The 20,285-nt window shown below is 40.9% G+C and overlaps 1 protein-coding gene across 2 annotated transcripts in view; it reads left to right on the forward strand.

The window, feature by feature from the left end:
• MMP16 (matrix metallopeptidase 16) overlaps positions 1-20,285 on the forward strand; it is a 287,970-nt gene that overhangs the window by 205,386 nt on the left and 62,299 nt on the right. For both annotated transcript variants that reach the window (XM_060243541.1, XM_060243542.1), the window contains one exon: positions 31-248. In XM_060243541.1, the coding sequence (XP_060099524.1) occupies positions 31-248 (218 nt within the window). The remainder of the gene's footprint in view (positions 1-30; positions 249-20,285) is intronic.

Genomic DNA, 20,285 nt, shown 5'->3' on the forward strand with positions numbered 1-20,285 from the left:
CTATGTATTAATCTGTTGGTATTTTTAAAGGTCCTCCTGACAAAATTCCACCACCAACAAAACCTCTGCCAACAGTGCCCCCACATCGTTCTGTTCCTCCAGCAGATCCAAGAAAAAATGACAGGCAACCTAAACCTCCCCGGCCGCCCACAGGAGACAAGCCTTCCTACCCTGGAGCCAAGCCCAACATCTGTGATGGGAATTTTAACACTCTAGCAATTCTTCGCCGGGAAATGTTTGTGTTCAAGGTAGGATACTAGGTTTGTAGATCAAATTGCTAGATCAAATAACTACATCTCTGCTTTTTCTCTTGCTTATCTGACTCACTCATCTCTACTTCTGAGTTCTCTTATACTTTAAATGTCAAGAAAAGTCTGGAAAATAAATGTTTGAATGGGTTAAATATCTGACAGAGGAAAGGCTGGAACCTTCTATTTTGGGGTATAAATTAATGTCAGCAGAAAGTTGCAATATTTCAAAATATAATGGTAAGTAATGCTGAATGTTGTGCAGAGATAAAAAGGCATAATTCAAGGCATGAATAGGAACTAATAGGGATGATTTTGTTGGGAATTTAGCCACTTCCAGGCTCATTGCTGTTATTGTGTTTTCTTTATAAGGACCCTGTAATTTAACTTTATAATTAGATCAGTCACTTGTAAAGGATGTTTGTCATTGAGCAGTGGTTGCCTTGATACATTTTGGAGAGGAGGCTTCTGCAGGTGTTGATGGGTTTGTTGTTGGTTGGTTGTTTCCATTGTCATTTTATTTGGAGAGGCAAGCAGTATGGCACACATCCTGTGAACTAGAAAGTTTCTCTTTTGATGGAGGCATTTCAGTAAGGGTTCAAAGATGGCAAAGCCAAGCCATTTGTTTGACTAGAACAGAGAACAGGCAAGCTATCTTCAGATTTTCCAAAATGTATTTGGAAATAGCAGGACAATTATTTAAAAGAACTTTTGAGAGATGATTGATGCAAATAATGAATATCAGTCAACAGGATATTATATTTCATCACATGTAAGTACCTCACATTTAGTTGATGAGGTCTGATGCAAATTTTCTTACAGATGCTGCTGACAGCTATCTGTGAAGAATTAGTTTAAAATATGCTCTACAAACTCCTTGATACTTACCTCCATCCATCTAGCTTCATTTCTGTTCACCTGGAGCCTGTAAAGACTATGCTTGGTCCAAAATGTGCCTAACAAATCAAAGCTCATCCTTCCAACATCATCATCATCATCATAAAATTATTTTTGTATCCTGCCCTCCCCCGCCAAGGCAGGCTCAGGGCGGCTCACAGGACATGGTATATACCATGATTACAATAAAATACAATCATTACTATAAAAGACAGTTAAAATATAGTTAAGTTACATTCATAATTTAAGTTAAATAAAACAGTTAAAACCATTACAGATTATCAATTAAGGTGCTACAGTACGATATATGTATAGGATGGCTAGATGTCATTTCCCGGGTTCCATCTTAAAAGCAAGTTGAAAGAGAACTGTTTTGCAAGCCCTGTGAAACTGATTTAGGTCTCGCAGGGCTCACACCTCCTCTGGTAGTTGATTCCACCATTGGGGAGACATTGTTGAGAAGGCTTGCTCCCTCGTTGCTTTCAGTCTGATCTCCCTTGGTCCAGGGATTTTTAAAAGATTTTGAGAACTAGATCTCAGTGCTCTCTGAGGAACATATGGAGAGAGGCGGTCCCTAAGGTAGGCAGGTCCTCGGCCATATAGGGCTTTAAAGGTAATAACCAGCACCTTATAACGAACTCGGTACACAATTGGCAGCCAGTGCAGTTCCCGCAGCCTAGGCTGTACATGTTCCCACCGAGGTAGTCCCACTAACAGCCTGGCTGCTGCATTCTGCACTAGCTGCAGTTTCCGCGTTCAGTATAAGGGCAGCCCCATGTAGAGGGCATTACAGTAGTCCAGCCTCGAGGTGACCGTTGCATAGATCACAGTTGCCAGGTCGCTGCATTCCAAGAAAAGGGCCAACTGCCTCACCCTCCTAAGGTGGAAAAAGGCGGATTTAGCAGTGGCAGCTATCTGGGCCTCCATTGTCAAGGAAGGCTCCAGTAGCACTCCCAAGCTCTTGACCCTGCGCACTGGTATCAGTGACGCACCATCAAAGGTTGGTAGGGAGATCTCCTCTCCTGGCCCGCCGTGACCTACGCAAAGGACCTCAGTCTTTGCTGGGTTTAGCTTTAGCCCACTCAGCCTGAGCCAACCCGCCACGGCTTGCAGCCCCCGGTCCAGATTTGTAGGGACATCGTCAGTCTGGCCATCCATCAATAGATAGAGCTGGGTATCATCAGCGTACTAGTGGCAACCCAGCCCATACCTCCGGAGAGCAAGTTTGGTGTAGTGGTTAAGTGTGTGGACTCTTATCTGGGAGAACCGGATTTGATTCCCTACTCCTCCACTTGCACCTGCTAGCATGGCCTTTGGTCAGCCATAGCTCTGGCAGAGGTTGTCCTTGAAAGGGCAGCTGCTGTGAGAGCCCTCTCCAGCCCCACCCACCTCACAGAGTGTTTGTTGTGGGGGAGGAAGGTAAAGGAGATTGTGAGCCGCTCTGAGACTCTTTGGAGTGGAGGGCAGGATATAAATCTAATATCTTCTTCTTCTTCTTCAATCTGGGCAAGGGGGTGCATGTAGATGTTAAACAACATTGGGGAGAGAACTGCCCCCTGAGGCACCCCACAATTAAGTAGGTGTTTCTGGGACAGCTCTCCTCCAATTGCCACCCTTTGTCCCTGACCTTCAAGGAAGGAGGAGAGCCACTGTAAGGCTAGCCCCTGAATTCCTGCATCGGCGAGGCAGCCGGTCAGCAGCCCATGGTTGACCATATCGAACACAGCTGATAGGTCTAACAGCAACAATACCGCCAAGCTGACTCGATCCAGATGTCGCTGGAGGTCATCCATGAGGGCGACCAAAACTGTCTCCGTCCCATGGCCCGGACGGAAGCCGGACTGGCACGGATCTAAGGTGGAAACATGATCATCTTAATGATGGCTTGAGACCAAACATTAGAGCAAGCTAGATATAGTGTTTGCTATGAGTCAGGTCAGGGTTCCTGACCCAAATTATAGACAGAAGTTCAATCAATCAATCAATCAAACCTTTAATGGTAGGCAGAGTGAACTAAGACATTGTCAAAATAAGAGGGAAAAGAAAAAAGAGTTATACAGTTAAAATATACAGTTAAAATACAGTTTAAATATAATTATCTCTGTGTCCTGTCTTGAAGGATCTTTATAGCACATTGACGAAATGAAGCACCTTCTTAGTTATGCCAGGAAAAACATTCTTAATTAGACAAAAGTTATATCAGGAAACTAACATTCTCAAGTGCTCTGAGGCCTGATTCAGCTCAGAAGTGCAATGCGGAGAAGGAGGGTTTTAGTCCTCCCTGCACTATTTTCCCAAGCTGAAATGGTTATAGGGGGGCCAATTTGCCCCATTATCGGGCTCCAAATCTTGTTAGTTTTTACAAAAACCTGCAAGACAGTTCTGTTTAGAAGGCTTTTAGAAATTAAACATAATACTTTTATGTCTCAGCATGGATCATTCTATTGAGTACACTTATCAGTTCTTATTATTTGTGTTGAATTGTTATTGTTAATGAAAAACTTTTTTTAATATAGACGTTGCTGGTTTAATGTTGTGTCATGTTCTTTTTTTTAATATTGACTTTGCTGGTTTAATGTTGTGTCATGTTCTTTTTTTTAATATTGACTTTGCTGGTTTAATGTTGTGTCATGTTCTTTGCTGGCACATGTTACTGTGAGCCACATCTGGGCATCTTTATATATAGTGCTACACTTTTTATTATTGAAGAATGCACTGCCAAGTTTTACCTTGTTCCCCTAGAAAGAATATTATTGGAGCAAAATGTTATCAATCTGTCATTTGTAGAATGGGTCCCACTTGGGGCCTTTGATGAGTAATAAATGGATTGCTAAAGGAAGTTGGGGGAGATGGCAGAGAAGCTCAATGTTTTGCTTCTGTGTACACTGTGGAAAGTTTGGGGCATATACTCATGCCATAGCCACTATTTTTAAGAAGGGAGTCTGAAGAATTGAGTCAAATTGAAGTTAGGGGTGAGCAGTATAGTAGTTAAGTTTGCAATGACACAAAATTATTCAGGATAGTGCAAACCAAAGATAACTGTGAAGAGCTCCAAGAGGATCTCTACAAACTGGGTGAAAGGAAATAATGTGGAAGATGAAGTTTGAGATTGGTAAGTGTAAAGTGATGTACACTAGAACAAAAAAACCCCATTTTCAAGTATATGCTAATAGAGGCTGAACTTGCTGAGACCAAGAGAGTAAAAAGATGATGGGGTCATAGTAGGATAGTTTAATGAAAGTGTAAACCCAGTGTGCTGCAGAGGTGAAAAGGACAAACTCTATTATGATGATTATTAGGAAAGGTACTGAAAATTAAATGTCCAATATCATAATTGCCCTGTATAGATCTATGTGGCAGAATGTGCATACTCTGGCCTGCAGGCACTATTCTGCTCTACCTCTCTAGGGTTTTTCTCACCACCTGAAGAGATTTTTCTTGCACTCTTGGGTAGCCCACCACCACCACCTGAACTGTGTATGGAATTGCTCACTGGAAGGATCAGGACTCTCAGCTTCTCTTCCAGGTACTGAGGCCTGGTGTCCATGTCTCCCACTGTCCAGCATCTGGTTACCATGGGGACAGTTTACTGCCTTGCATGTCCCTGGAGGAATGGCCACTTGCCAACTGCCTGCTTCTCCCCTAGTGTTCCTTTTAAAATAGTGTGTCCAGCACAATGGAGATCTATGTGGTACAGAGAACCACTACCAGCATCAAAAGATGTATTTATTTAAAAGCAGAATGTTCATAAGCATACTTTTAGCACAGCACCAAACTGAGCACAGCACCAAATTGAGCACAGCACCAAATTGAGCAAAATAAATAGGTAAAATGTAAATCCTCTGTCCCTTTCTCTGTACATGCATTATCAGATATTAAAACAGGATAGGCTCCTTTAGCTCTACAAAGTTAGCATAGCGTGAAGCTCCCTCCAACTTTTTAGGCCAGCACATGGTCAAAAATGGCTGCCTTCCAGAGGAGAGGTCTGCATCATCTCATAGACTTGGTATCTTAGGAAAAGATACCTCATCCTTTGTCGCAAGGATTTTTTTATCATATCCTTTTATCATTCTCCTCCCATTGACCAGGTTACACCAGCATTTCCTAGGACATTCCCCAGTTTTCCAAACAAGTATGCTACAAAAACATGCATGGTTTCAAGGGGAGTCTGAGGCCCAGGCAAGGCAATCCTACCTGCCTCCAGGTAATTTGCACACAGTTTCAGATGGAAAGATTCTTCTCCCCAACTCCCAATTTAAACACATGCCCAAGAAAGCCAGTGAAGAAGTCGGGAGTGTTAAGATGGACACAAGAAACATCAACTGCCCTTGGAGCCTCACCATCCCTCCCTCCTTCCCTCTCCTTTCTCTCTCATCCCCTCCCCTTCCCTTTCCCCCCATTCTCCTTCCTTCCAACCTCAGTCAGTTGTAGTAAAAATAAAGGAAGGGGGGGAGTAGACCTCAGCCAATGGAGGGAAGGAGGGTTGGCTTTGTCTCTCTTCCCATACACAATTGAAGGAGATGGGTGAAAGCAGGCCATGCAGCAGCCCCAGGGAAGGAAGTAGTAGACTAGAGAGCCGGTTGTTCGTGGGACAGATATGACCCCTGCACAAGCTGATTTCACAGGCTGTATGTTTTACACCCCTGGTCTAGGAATTAAAGTGCTTCAGCATTTGTTTAACCTTGTAAATACAATCTAATGCTGCTTCTGAATAGAATATTTGACATGACTATCCATACCCAGTCTTTCCCACAAAATAAATAGTTTATAAGCAGGAGATCCTAGGTTAATTCATTAAATAATATCACATCAAAGCACATTTTCTATACAAGAAGTCACAATTTTTATGACTCCCATTTCAGAGAGAAATCTTAACTATTTGAATCCTCAAATATATATTAGTGTTTCTTTCTTGGTATGGCTCTGTGGCCATCCATCTTTGTGAACAAAGCCGAAAGGTTAGGGAAGAATCTCATTTTCTAAGTTGACATTAAGCAGGATATTAAAATATCCACCTCTTTGTTGCACCATCCATCTTATGAACAACGGAACATGCTCTAATTTGTTTTACACTGCACTAAATTATTCATTGCATTACTAAAACTGATCTTATTCCCAGACTAAGCCTGTGATTTCAGACTAAGAGATCAATTGTGATTTCTAACTAGGCTTCACTTTTTTATTATAAAAGATGTAGCCTAGTTGCATTTGATTGATTGAAATGACATTATATGTTACATTAAATGAAGTATGGATTGAGGGAGGGGAATCTTATTTCCATGGTTCTACCAGCCTTAGCAAGGCAAATATAAAATTTCAAAAGTCAGTCATGGCAAACAATAGAGTCCCTTTTCAAATTCTGGGCCCAGTATTCAAGACAAATTTTGTATTGTGTTCCATATGCACAGATGCATACATTTTAGTTTTCAAATAACCAGCCCCCACCCCACCCCAAAGCTTAAGTAATACATTTGTGAAGAATATTGGATTTGTGTTGCAAATGCTGACCTTTTTTTTTCTAAGAACAAAGTAAAACACTTGTAACATCCCTACTTTCTAGTTAAGAGATTTGAGCTCCTGAAGAGGTCTTTGCTTCAAGGAGCGCAGAAAGGTCCTAACTTCTTTGATTCAAGGCTCACAGAAATAACTTGGGTTCACATAGCTGTGATACAAAACATTTGAGTAACACTGTTATATCTAATGGGAAAGTGGCTGTCTCCCACCCCCACCAACCAATCACAAAAACAGGCCAACAGCAAACATGGTTGGGTGGGAATTTCCAAAGTATCTCATCCACCAGTTCCTCACAGGACCCTCAACTTGTGCAAAATATTTGTAACAAGTTGATTCTAGGTTTTGTGCCTAACTTCCAGCTTAGTGTTCAACACTTTCAGCTCTGTGTTCAAAATATCTTAGACCCTATGGCTGCATTCTACATGCACCACTCCAGCTGTAGTGTAGCTGGGGTTACCAACCACAAGGTGGGACCTGAAGTTCTCCCAGAATTACAGCTGACATCCAGACAACAGATATTAGTTCCCTGGATAAAATGGCAGTTTTGGAGGGTGGCATCTATTGTATCACACCCCCACTGAAATCCCTCCTCTCCCCAAACTCTGCCCCCCCCTCCCAGGCACACCCCTGATCTCCAGGAATTTCCCAAGCCAGAACTGGCAATGTATTGTATTTGACTTATATCCTGTCCTCCCCTGCAAGCAGGCTCATGTTCAGTACTGACCATGTTCAGCCTTGCTTAGCTCCCAAGCTCTGACAAGCCTGGGTTAAACTGTGCTATATCAGCTGCTATAGTGGGCTTAACCAGATTTTAATATCATTCTACTAATAGGGGGGAAAGGCCTGTGACACAGAGGATTGTATATTTACAAACAGTCATAGGTTTTTATTTTCCAATGAGAGGTATTTTTATGCTGGTGCTAAATGGTTTCAGAAGGCATTAAGCCATATTAAAAGTTACAGGTTTTTAGTTTTTTATTTTATTAAATTTACATCCAAAGCATTGTTTAGTGCTTTCCAATAGCATGAAGAAGTATACATGTTTTGGAACTGCATGTGTTGAGAAGCAATGGCTGGGACTCACCCCATCACTGCTTTTGTGGGCTCTGGAGCTGGGGAAGAGCATCAGGTAGCCATACAGTCTTCAGCTATCTGATCACATGGTCCAGTGTTGGGGAGGGGGCTTGTGATGGCCAGAGGACAGGCTGGAGTTGAAGGGCCTTCATCATGTGGGAAAAAGTTGGTGGGCAGTTCTGGGGACTTCATCTGCACATCCCACCCCTATAAAGCAGCACTTTTTTTTTTTGCTTCTTTCCCTCCTACCTTTCCTGTGCTTTGGTTGTTATGGGTCTTCTGTACTGTTTGTTGTTTACTGTTTTATTGTCACAGCTTTAGACAGTTTGGGCACTGGGATGAATACTTTTGGTTGGGGAGGTGGCAACTGCATGTCTGCATCCTTAAGGGGTTGTAGGGTGGAGTCAATTCAGAAGCAATGTCCAGCTTTGAGGCTGTCAGTGAGGCCCTCACCACCAGGTGGCAAGAGTTCCGTGTAGCAGCCAGCAACCATGTGACTCTCACCAGTTTCTCACTCCTCAGTTTTACCCCCAGGAGATGGGTTGGGGTATGGGGTTCATTGGGTAGCAGGCAGATCACCTGATGCAGAATCTTTCTCTATGCTGTTTTAATATTTTAATGTTTTAATTATGTTTTATTGTTATAATGTGAATCTGTCATCAAATTGTGACCATTGTTAGTCGCCCTGAGCCTGTTTGAGGAGGGTGGGATACAAGTGCAATAAATAAATAAATAATCTGCACCAGTGCTCCAATTGTGTAATCAATAAAAGCTGTGGCCTTTTTCCATTTCAAAAATTAACCGGGGTTTGTTGTATCATTTCTTGCCTGCACTCCCCTCTATGCCCCTGGGCCTTCAAACAGTTCAATGTCTCTTCCCCCCCCCCCCCCGAAGCCTTGCAGCACAAGACATACTAGTTGTCATCACAACTCTGCATTAGTATAAACTGCCATATTTTGTTCAGATATAACGCTTTGTAATTAAAGTTCTATTTTAGATCTGAGTATTTGCAGCAACAGTTAACTAGATAGTTGTCTCTGCAAATCTGTGAAGTAATCTGACATGGGCAAATTTCAATGACTGTGTTGGTGCTCCCTAGCAGGCCAGTTGCTTGGCTTTAGAATAAGAAACCCAAGACATTGTAGGAAGGGCCCAGGGACATTAAGGGAAAGCAGCAACAATACCAATATTATTGTTATTTTGTCTGAAGTACTATGTATTTATTTATTCATAGTTCTTCAGGATTCTTAGTTTTATTTGTTGTGGAGCCACATGGCATTGTGCATGGCTGACCTGCAGAAGGAATTCCAGTAGGGGTGGGAGCAGGATATTTCTGTCACTCTGCTCTGTAAAATAGGGCAGGAGCCTCAGCACTTGCAGAGAAGACACATAGGGTGTTCTTTTTCTAATTTCCTAATGGAAGGGATATTTATTTTGAGGTAACAAATAGGAAGGAATTCAAGCTAAAGTAATTTGGACCATGAGTTTGCATCCATTGAAAACAGGCCTATGAATTAAGTGTCATAGTGTTGGATGACAAATGATGTGCCCACTGCTGGTTACTGGTTCATTAAAATGAAAATAACGGCACAAAAGGATGTAAAGACAGGAACAACTGAAGTGATCAGGGTTATGAAGAGATTGTTAAGAAGTCTGAGGGATTTTTAACATAGAAAAAAATGGCAAGTGACTGAAGTTGTGACCAAGCATTTTAAACATGTTACATGATTCTTAGACTCTTAGAACTCTAGACCAAAATTTGTAGTGACAGGATATTTGTTACAGCCATTGGCAGGGATGGTTTATTTTTTAACAGCTTTGTGTTCACAGACAGTAATTCTGCTAAATAGCAAATTCTGGAAATAAATAACTGTTGATAACTGTCATTATCTTGTTATGTTTCTGAATTCATGGAACACAATTGACAAGTAGAATGGGCTAGGTAGATTTTTTTTTTCCTGATTCAACATAGCCATTCCCTGGGGTCAGGCAGTCTTTGACTGGTTCTGCATTGCCACAGTTGCTTCTAAATGCTTAGTTAATGAATTATAGAGCCTGATGTTGTCAGTTGAGGATGATTTCATATGGTGATAGAAAGTCCCATCAAGTCACAGCTGACTTATGGTGACCCTGTAGGGTTTTTGAGGCAAGAGAAAAACAGAGGAGTTGTGTGCCATTTCTGCCTCTGCATAATGCTCCTGGACTTCCTTGGTGGCCTCCCATCCAAATACTAACTAATGCCAACCCTAAGTAGATTTCAAGATCTGAAGATCAGGCTACCCTGGGCCATCCAAGTCCCATAGCAGGCATAACTGTTAAAGAATACTGGTGAGAGTACCAAGGCTTGAGAAGTTCCACACTGGGTTCCAAACAAGTTTCAAAGACTGCTTTATGAGCAAAGCAGCTATGAAAAAGCTGCCTCTGGCAAACATATATTAATGTGTTTGGCATATGGTGCCTTTGTTTTCTTTCAGTGATTTCACCAACTAGAAGAGGCAAGGATCTAATTTGCAGGTAGGGACCTACAACTATCACACTCAGTCCAGTAGGTCAGTCTAAAAGTTTCTTACTCTGATAGGCAGATGCTTCTGCTGCCCTGTGACCTTTTTCAGGTGCCGGATATGATACAGCTTGGGGTAATCTCATAGTTACAGTGGCAGATCCAGTCTTGATCACGACCTGATAAACTGGCTTCCTCATGTCTCACAATTATAGTTCTGAGATACCAATATCCACACAATGGCCATACCACCACATCCGAGACAACTTCAGCCAGCTCATTAGTTACACAAATAGTGAACAGCCAAGAGCACTAACATATTGCTGGTAGCCATACAATGTGTGTGTGTTAAATACCATCAAGTTGCCTTCCAATGTATGGTGACCCTATGAATTTATGACTTCCAAAATGTCCTATCATTAACAGCCTTGTACAAGTCTTGCAAACTTAGAGCCATAGCTTCCTTTATTGAATCAATCTATCTCATGCTAGGTCTTCCTCTTTTCTTGCTGCTTTCAACTTGTCCTAGCTTTATTGTCTTTTCCAGTGACTCTTTGTCTTTTCATAATGTGAACAAAGTATGATAGCTTCAGTTTAGTCATTTTAGCTTCCAGGGAGAGTTTAGGCTTGATTTGATCTAGAACCCACTTATTTGTCTTGTTGGCAGTGCACAGCATCGGTAAAACTCTCCTTCAACACCACATTTTAAATAAATCAGCTTTCTTCCCACACTCACTTTCTCTCTCTCTCTCATATATACACACATACAACTGACCACTGTCTGCCATTGGTATGTGTGGAATGAGAAAAGTTTCTACAGAAGGGCGACCAAACCTGTCTCCCAATTAGAGATTTATGAAGGATCACGCTCCTATTTTGTATCAAGAGAATAACATTGGCTGTATCATTCAGCCAGATTTCAGCCTTACAAGTGATGTTATATCCCCCTCCTTGTAGTCTTCACTTTGAGGTCATTGTCAGGTTTGAACTGACATTAACTATGATTAAGACAAAAACTATGGTCAGTCATCTTCTAATACCAAATCTGAAAACAGAGATTGAAACTGGCAAAAAATCCGAGAAACAAATTCTTATTGGTGTTGATAATGGTTAGTCAGAACATAATTAAACATGTTGAGGGAATTTGGATGAAGCTGGGAAAAGGGGAATATTTAACAATGCAGACCGTTCCCCTAACCATTAAGGGATGAAAAATGTTATGATACATCATCTTTGGGCAAATTAAGTATTTAAGCAAGAACCAAAGTATTTATATGGGAGTATTTATACAGGAATTTTAATGTATATGCATCTATTACAAATAAAAGGTTTTAACTGACAATATTACTCTGTAGGGTTTTTTTAATGTATCCCAAAGGCTTGTGTAATTAGTTAACCAAAATCATTTAAATACAGATCAAATGAAGATCAGACACACAAAGATTTCTATATTCTTTGGAATCAGCTCACTTTAGGGGCCATGGGGAAAAGTTGCTTTCAAATCTGTTCCCTGTATGAACTGATTAAAAATATTTTGCTGGTAGAAGAACAAAAAATAGTGCATCAGTGACAAAAAAATAATTACAAAAGTTCACAGCTAGGAATAATCTAAAATTACTCTGAGATATCTCTTTGGTTTTGTAACACAAACAAATGTTATCTTGTAGTATTAACAGTACATTCTAATGAACCAAAGGGAATAATTGCTGGAACATTTCAAGCACGAGACTTAATTAAAATTTCTTGTTGTTATAAAATCATTGCCTTTCAACTAATTTAGGTAGACATTTCAGAAGCAACTTGAATTTATTCTAATATAAATTTTTCTATCAAAGAGCAGCATTACTAAATGGAGATAACAATGGCTAAAATGTTACCTTTGCTTTTCCATCTGTTATACCCTACCATGTTGAATTCATGGGAAAGGGGACTGATAGTGGGAAAGGGATGAACTGATAATGTCAGTTTGCTTTTCTTTTGGGGACACATTAGTATGGTGGATTTGTGTGTGTGTGTGTGTGTGTGTGTGTGTGCATTTTTACACCATTGATACATACACAATTGTTAAGATGCTATTTACATGACATTTGTCATGTAAATTTTACATGACTTATGTCATGTAAATTTTGTGTGTGCCATTTATTTAATTAAATTCTTAATTAAATCCCTGAAGGGACCCAAAGCAGTTTGCAGTAATAAAGAATTCAACATAGATGAACCAGCTGACAAACAAGACAGCTATCTTGGATCAATCGTAGATTCAGTGGCTGGCTCACTCAAATGTGTAGGTTGAAAGCCACAAGTCTTGGCTGAGAACAAAGACTTATGACTCTCTGGCTGTACCCAAACTGTATATCTGCAACAGGAAGGGGAAAGCAGAAGTTCAATGAGATGTTAAAGCTGGCAATGTTATTTCTTCCAGTTTTTCCCATCTTGAAGTTTACATACAATTTACACAAAAAAGATTTAAAGATTTATTAATTTTAACCAGCAGAATTCAAGATGACAAAATCACAATTCCTTCTCACAAGGTGAAACAAAATTGTAATCAGAATTAGAGATAGGCATGAACTGGGAAAATAATGGTTCATATTGGTTCATGGTTCATTTGGTTTGTTTGGTTTGGGAGGTATAGAACAGCCCCCTCACATGTTAGAGATGCCAGACTCACTGGGAGTCTTCAGCAGGATTTCCTCCACTCACCCTCTAAGTTTGGCAAAGATTTGATTTGAAATGTCTGAGTTATAGCCCCCCCCCCCAAAAAAAAAAAAAAACCAAACAGGTGTCCCAGGAAAGCTCAGCAAAGTGAAACCAGCTAAATCAGGGTGTCTGCTCTCTCATGGTTTGGGAGGTATAGAACAGCCCCCTCACATGTTAGAGATGCCCGACTCACTGGGAGTCTTCAGCAGGCTTTCCTCCACTCACCCTCTAAGTTTGGCAAATATTTGATTTGGAATGTCTGAGTTATAGCCCCCCCCCCAAAAAAAAAAAAAAAACAGGTGCCCCAGGAAAGCTCAGCAAAGTGAAACCAGCTAAATCAGGGTGTCTGCTCTCATAGTGCAGAATGGGACTGACTCCCAGAGATGCCACTCAAGCTATGGACATTTGCTATGGGTGCTTCTAGGACTCCCCCAGCATTGCCTAGGAATTGATTGAATTGGCACTAGGCTGTCTAGAAAAATGAACCAAATGAACCACCAAGGAAAAAAGGTAGTTTGTTTTGTGATTTGGACATGGCACAACCAAATGAAACGGTTCAAAATGAAACACAAACTGACCTGGTTTGTGTTCAAACCATGGTTCATTTTTTGGTTCGTGCCCTTCCCTAATCAGAATATTCAAACTGAACTAACCAGCTTTGGTCTTATGTCTAATTTGTAATTGGAAGGCCAATTAAAAAGTTTCATGTGAAAAGGTGCAAGTTGATATAAATTGTTGTTGCACTATAGGTGTAGGTTAATCTCTGCTGCAGAGATTAACCAACACCTATATTAGAACCGGTTTGGTGTAGCGGTTAAGTGTGTGGACTCTTATCTGGGAGAACCAGATTTGATTCCCCACTCCTCCACATGCATCTGCTGATGTGACCTTGAGTCAACCACAAATTCTTCTCAAGAGCAGTTTCTGTTAGAGCTCTCTCAGCTCCACCTATCTTGCAGGTTGTCTGTTGTAGGGGACGAAGGGAAAGAAAGGGAGATTGTAAGCCGCTCTGAGACTCCTTCAGGTAGTGAAGGGCAGAGTATAAATCCAGTCCCTTTTTCTTCTTTTCATCTGTGCATCATCCTCTTATTACTGTTCCATCACCAACTGAAACTAATGTAATCTAGACTAACATATAGTTAGGTATTGCACTACCATAATAATTCATGTTTTGTGCCTAATAGGTGAATGATTTCAAAAGCACAATATCAAAAGCCACAATTAACTCTAATTTGTAGTAGACATTTGACTTTGCTCACAACTAGCTAGCTGTCTGGGCTATCATATTTTTATCCTGCCTTTTGTCTCAGGAGCTCATGGCAATGCTGGTATGCAGTTTTGACTGACAGAGAATGACTGGTCTGAAGTTGTCAAGTTAGCTTCATGGCAGAGCAGGAGTTAAACCAGGTGGTTGAATCCCATGGTTCCATTCCACTGTCAGATGTGCTGACCTCCTACTGAAGCAGCATTTCCCCAATTCCAGAGACATGGAAGAGCCTCTTCTGTCAGGGAAAGATTCTGTCCACTTCTGTAAGTGGAACAGATCCATGGAATCTCCATAATTATAGTATTGTAATCACTATACCATTCTGGGTGTCTGGCTGTATTTAGTAGCAAGTTTCATCTATCTGTGAAATGTGCAAAACCAAAGTCTTTTTGTGGGCTAGGGAATAAGGGGAAAAACATTTTTGCCTTGACCACTGTTTCTGTTAATTAAGTTGTGTGTGTGTGGGGGGGTGGGACTGGTTTTTATTGGTGTCTTGTTGCATTTGGAAATATTGTACAACTTCAGATTATCTTTAAATGGGGCTATTTCCATGCCCTTGAGAACACTTCTCTACTTTCAGTTGCATTTACATCTGAATAATACATGCACACTGGCACATATTTCTGGAAAAAAGTGTATAAAGCTGCAATATTCTCAACAGCTGAGGTCCTATCCTTACTTGTGTAAATTAATCATACTTGTTCTGAAATGGGTTAGGCCTGGAAGGAAAATAATTTATTAGAGTACATTTTACGTAATTTTCAAGAACTGTACTGATAACTTATTTAAAAACCCTTCTTTTTTTAAAAAAAGCCAACTTTATACTGATTATTGAGTTGTTACACACACATACATACATAAAACAACTCCATAATCACTATTAATGAAGCCTACATTTCTACAGGGAGCAATTTTACTGGTTAGAAATAAAACCCATTACATTCAACTAAAGTGTCTTTAGGATTGCATTCTAATTGATTGTACATCTATATGAGGTGTACATCTTGCCCTGTTAAAATTCATAATTCTCGAATTAGCTCCATGTGTCATTATCCATGCCTATGATTGTTAAGTACTGTGTTTTAAGGTTTTGTAAACTGTCTACAGAAAGATGAGGAGTTACTCAAAGGAATGACACATAGAAAAGGGCAAAGATTTGTCCTCTGTTGCTTCTAAAGGCCAAGCATCCTAAGCAGAAGTTTATTTATGTATTTATTTATTTATATTAAGATTTATACCCCGCCCTTCTCACCTAAGTGTCTCAGGGCGGCTAAAAAGTTAAGTCCAACAGTGGATACATTACAAGGAGGAGCGGTCACTCCTTCACTGGAGATCTTCAAGCAGAGATTTACCAACCATCTGTCAGAGATACTCTAGACCTTTTCCAAATGTATTATTCTTTAAGACAGGAAAAGAGCCTGAAAGGGCCAAGAGGATAAGGCATTATGAGCACAATGTCTTCAGCAATATTTTGAAAGCATGTGCCAGGCTCCAACTCCCTGAGGTCAGAGTCTGCAGCTGCCACATCCTCTGGTGTCCGTTTGATGACGACCACAAGAGGAGGGAGATTGCCTACACCTCTTCCCTGCCAACAAAATAGAAGAATGGCCCTTCCTCCTTAGCTACCCTAGGTCCTCCTTTTTAGAGGAGCCTTTGGGAAAAGACTGGGTTCATCCAGTGCCCCATGACTTGGGGCAGAGCTCTGGGGAAGCTGAATTCCCAGTGCAGTGCAGGCTTCCCCCCATGCCCCACCCCTCCCCACTGTCTCAAAAGGCCTCCTCCTCAGCCTGTGCAGACCCAAGAAGGATTGGGCATGCTGTCCTGAACCACAGGGTTGACAGCAGGTTTGCCTTGGCAACGAAGCCCTGTTTCCATGCTGTGTCATGTTGTCAGTGCAGCCAGATTGGGAAATGTCCCAGCTGTCTTTGCCTGGCTGCAGCTATGGATGGGCATGAACCAAATCACAAAGCAAAATTTATCACAAATTTTGGCTTGTCCATGATTTATGAACAGAAGTTTGTGCTGGGTCTACCATCATGAATTTCCACAAACTTTACAAGGACTGCAAAAGAGAGCCCAAAAACAACTAGCCATGAACCATGAACCAACATGAACTACATGGCCCATGCCCATCCCTAGCTGCAGTTCACCATCTCTTTCTCCCATTCTTCTGTGTGGGGCGAGTTCAAAGACACCAGACATGTCCCCACCATCATCTGAGGCTGAACCCTCCACCCGGGAGCTCTCTTTGTCCTAGTAAATTCAGGTCCAGGACGGTGACCTCAGACAGCTTGGAAATAATACTCCAATAATGATTCTTCTATCTGTTCTGATGTTTGTTTGTTTGTTAAAGGCATGAAAACTGCCCGCCCATATCTTGCATATAGGCGTCTGAATAGCTAACCTTTGGTTAGATCTAGAAAGACCTACTGTTTATTATTATTAATTTGTATTTCTACACATTATGGATTACATCAAAGCATTGTTTTACTCAAATAATTTATTTAAATAACTCAAATCATTCATTTAAATTTCATTTCATTTCATTTTATTCGATTTGTATCCCGCCCTCCCCACCGAAGTGGCTCAGGGCGGCTGAAATGCATGTATTCCTAAAGCAAGCATGCATACTACCTGGTTATTATAGCACAGGCTAGCTTATCAGGCCCCTATAAGGACATATTCCTGTTGAACTGAACATATTTAGAAATCAAAATGATGAACACCACCAGATTCTGCACTGTTCCTAATCTGAAAATATTTGAATAGCCATGAATGGGTCATAATGTTTTAATAATTAGTCATGGTCAGGGCTTTTTTTTTTTTTTTAGCAGGAGCGCACAGGAACACAGTTCTAGCTGGCTTGTTGTCAGGGGCTGTGGCCTAATATGCAAATAAGCTCATTCTGGGCTTTTTCTATTTAAATGGTCATGGCCATTCATATTTTTTTTTTTACTATTCCCTAATGCTTTATGGTCCTTCCAATATGTATTAATGCTGATTTTTTTTACCCCACTTTTCAATCTTAATGTTCTCAGAGTGGTTTATGACCTTTCTAAAGTACAATGTTAAGTTCTTTTCCATATAGTATGGATAAGGTATAACAGGGCATACAGCTGTATGCTGAAAAGGGGGGTGGGGGCTGATGCAGCAAAGACAGAAAGAATACAACTGGGAAAAATATTCAGTCTTGTTCAAGCCAAGATGTCACATCACAGCTGAGATGTGTTCTTTACCTCAAGAACCAACAACCCCATTTCCTTCTTGACAGCTTCCTTCCCCTGGGTCAAACCCCCATTTCCCCATGGTAGCTGCCATAGTCAGTGAAGTCAGAAGGCATTTAAATGCCTTCTGAGCTCACTGAATAAAGCCCACCATTGGCTTGGGTGCCAGCATGTCTCGCCCATGAACCCAAACCAAAAACCAGGCCAGTTCATGGGTGGTTCATGAACAATATGATTGCCCAAATCATGGTGTTTAGTCAAACAAACCAGCTTGGTTTGTTATGAAATTCCGTTTGTAATTTGACTTTTGCCCATCCCTAGTATGAATAAATTAAGCAACACAAACTAAACAACACTGACCTGGAGCCTGCAGTGCCATTCTCTTGGTACCACAGCAGATCCTCTTACAGAATGGCTTTTCTTTCTGCAGAAGAGGGGGAGGGCAATTTTTGCTGATTTTCCGCTCCTGCTGCTGACTCATAATTTGTTCCCCACACTATTCCTTCAGGTGCATCAACCCAAAGAAGTTTGGTGAGGAGAGACTAAGTTGCCTTTTTGTAATATGATTATGCTTAGGATCCAAAACCTCTGTTTCCTTGAATGTTAGGATCAAGACAGTTGAAATAGGGCATCTGATCCTAAATTTAACCATCTTAAATAACAGCTAATGCAGCCCCATGTGCAGAGTGGTAAAGCTGCAGTCGGAGTACTCTGCTCACGACGTGAGTTCGATCCCAGCAGAAGCTGGTTCAGGTAGCTGGCTCCAGGTTGACTCAGCCTTCCATCCTTCTGAGATTGGTAAAATGAGTACCCAGCTTGCTGGGAGAAAAGTGTAGATGACTGGGGAAGGCAATGGCAAGCCACCCCATAAAAAAGTCTGCCGTGAAAACGTTGTGATGCTGTGTCACCCCAGAGTCGAAAACAACTGGTGCTTGCACAGGGGACTACCTTTACCTTAATGCAGGTTAAGTGTTCAGTTGTTGGATACTTGTCTATTGAAGTGAAAACCAATGATCCTTGACTACCTCCTGCAAGTTGCAAAGGGAAACCTGCAGTTTTCAAATGAGTGCTGCAATGTGTGAATGTTTCTTTGCTGTCTGCTGCTGAAATCATTTGCACCCCCAGGAATACTATTTACTTTAATAGAGCTTGGACCAGTTTGGCACTTTGATGATCAGATTGCCTTTGTACAGTAGCAGTCATGGAACTAATGTACCTTTTCCAGGATTCTATAAAAACTAAGCAATAGATATTTCAGAGGCCAACTAGAATTGTTACTGAATACATAAAGAGAGTCCTTGACACAATCCTCAATATTATTCCCTTCTGTTTTATAGCCTTGCTTTTTTATAACCAAAACATAGGGTCTGATGCAAGAGTTTTTGGCATGCTACCAGTGCCATAAACAGGACAGTAATAGCTATTGTTTATATCATCTTCTGAGAATCTTAGGCTCAAAACTGAAGGAACTTAGAGTGAATTCTTCAGGTGTGTGTTGAGCCTGCCTTCAGCCTAAACTGTCAAATATACTAATGATTGACTGAAGTCTGCCATTCTTGTTCATATGTTTTTGCTGCTACCACCATATCCTAACAGTGCCCTGAGAGCAATGCCCCTGATCTTTTCTCAAATGAAGGGAGAAGAAGCACTGGTCAGAAAGAGGGGCAGACAGAGAGGACCATGAGCAACTCAGAGGGGCATGACTTAACTGCTTCTGCCAACAGGATTGCCATTGGGGATTTCTAGCTGGTCTTCATTATTTTGTTCTTTCCATAATATTATTCTGTTACATTGTTCTTCAGTTTTGTAATCATATTTAGTATATTTGTTTTCTGTACTTTTAGTACTTTTTAATTTTGTTATTCTTTTTAAATAAATAGCATTTTTTGAATTTATTTCAGTTGCATTATTTCTAATTGAGTGATCTGCCTTGATTCTCAGAGGAAGGAAGAATATAAAAGAAGTTGATAAATAACCTATTCAGTGTTGTATCTGACTGTTCAGGTTGAAGAAATACTCTGATTTGATTCAGTGTTGACACAAAACTATGGCTGATTTGAACTATAGTTAAGACTGAGTCTTAAGAAGTAATTAAAGCTAAACTCATGGTTTCAGATGCTGGTTGACAGACCCTAACCAGCCATAGTTAACAGAGTGGCTCACAGTTTGGATGGTTGTAATAACCATGGTAGTATAATTACATCATATTGTCAGAACCTGAGCCACTGAGTGCATCTGAAGAATGTGCTCTGATTTGACTTTTTCGTCCTTTGTCACTAGCCTTGAAATAACTTGGATCAAAGCAATGATGTTACAACTTTGCAAATGACCTCCCTGAAAATAAGTGCTCAGGATTCATAATTATGCTGACAGCAGAGAGAACATCTCAGGTTCACCTACCAGAGGGTGTTTTAACTATGACATAAGCCATTATTGTTACATTACTGTTAAGCCAGAAGACATAGAATCAGGCTACTCGGTGTGATATAATACATGTGAGATCTGTAAATAATACTATAAAGGTTCTGAAATGTGTAGTAATTCTTGACAGACTGCTTGGTAGCTAAGGAGGTTGGCTGGAAAGGGGGAGAGTGTGACTTTGAGTAACACAGAGAGGGAGTGAACACTCTGATTAGATAAAAGGATGATTGAAAGGGAATATATATATTGGGGAGGTTGAGGAGAAAAAGTGGAGAAGAGGGTAGGGGTTTCAGGAAAAGACTGTCCTAAGAAGGGCTGACCTAGATAGCACAGGCTAGCTTAATCTCATCAGATCTTGGAAGCTAAGGAGAGTCAGCTCTGGTTAGTATATGATGAGAGACCTCCAAGGAAGTCCAGGGCTGTGATGCAGAGGCAGGCTA

This window comes from Heteronotia binoei, chromosome 7 (genome assembly GCF_032191835.1).
Source record: "Heteronotia binoei isolate CCM8104 ecotype False Entrance Well chromosome 7, APGP_CSIRO_Hbin_v1, whole genome shotgun sequence".
Taxonomy (NCBI): Eukaryota; Metazoa; Chordata; class Lepidosauria; order Squamata; family Gekkonidae; genus Heteronotia; species Heteronotia binoei.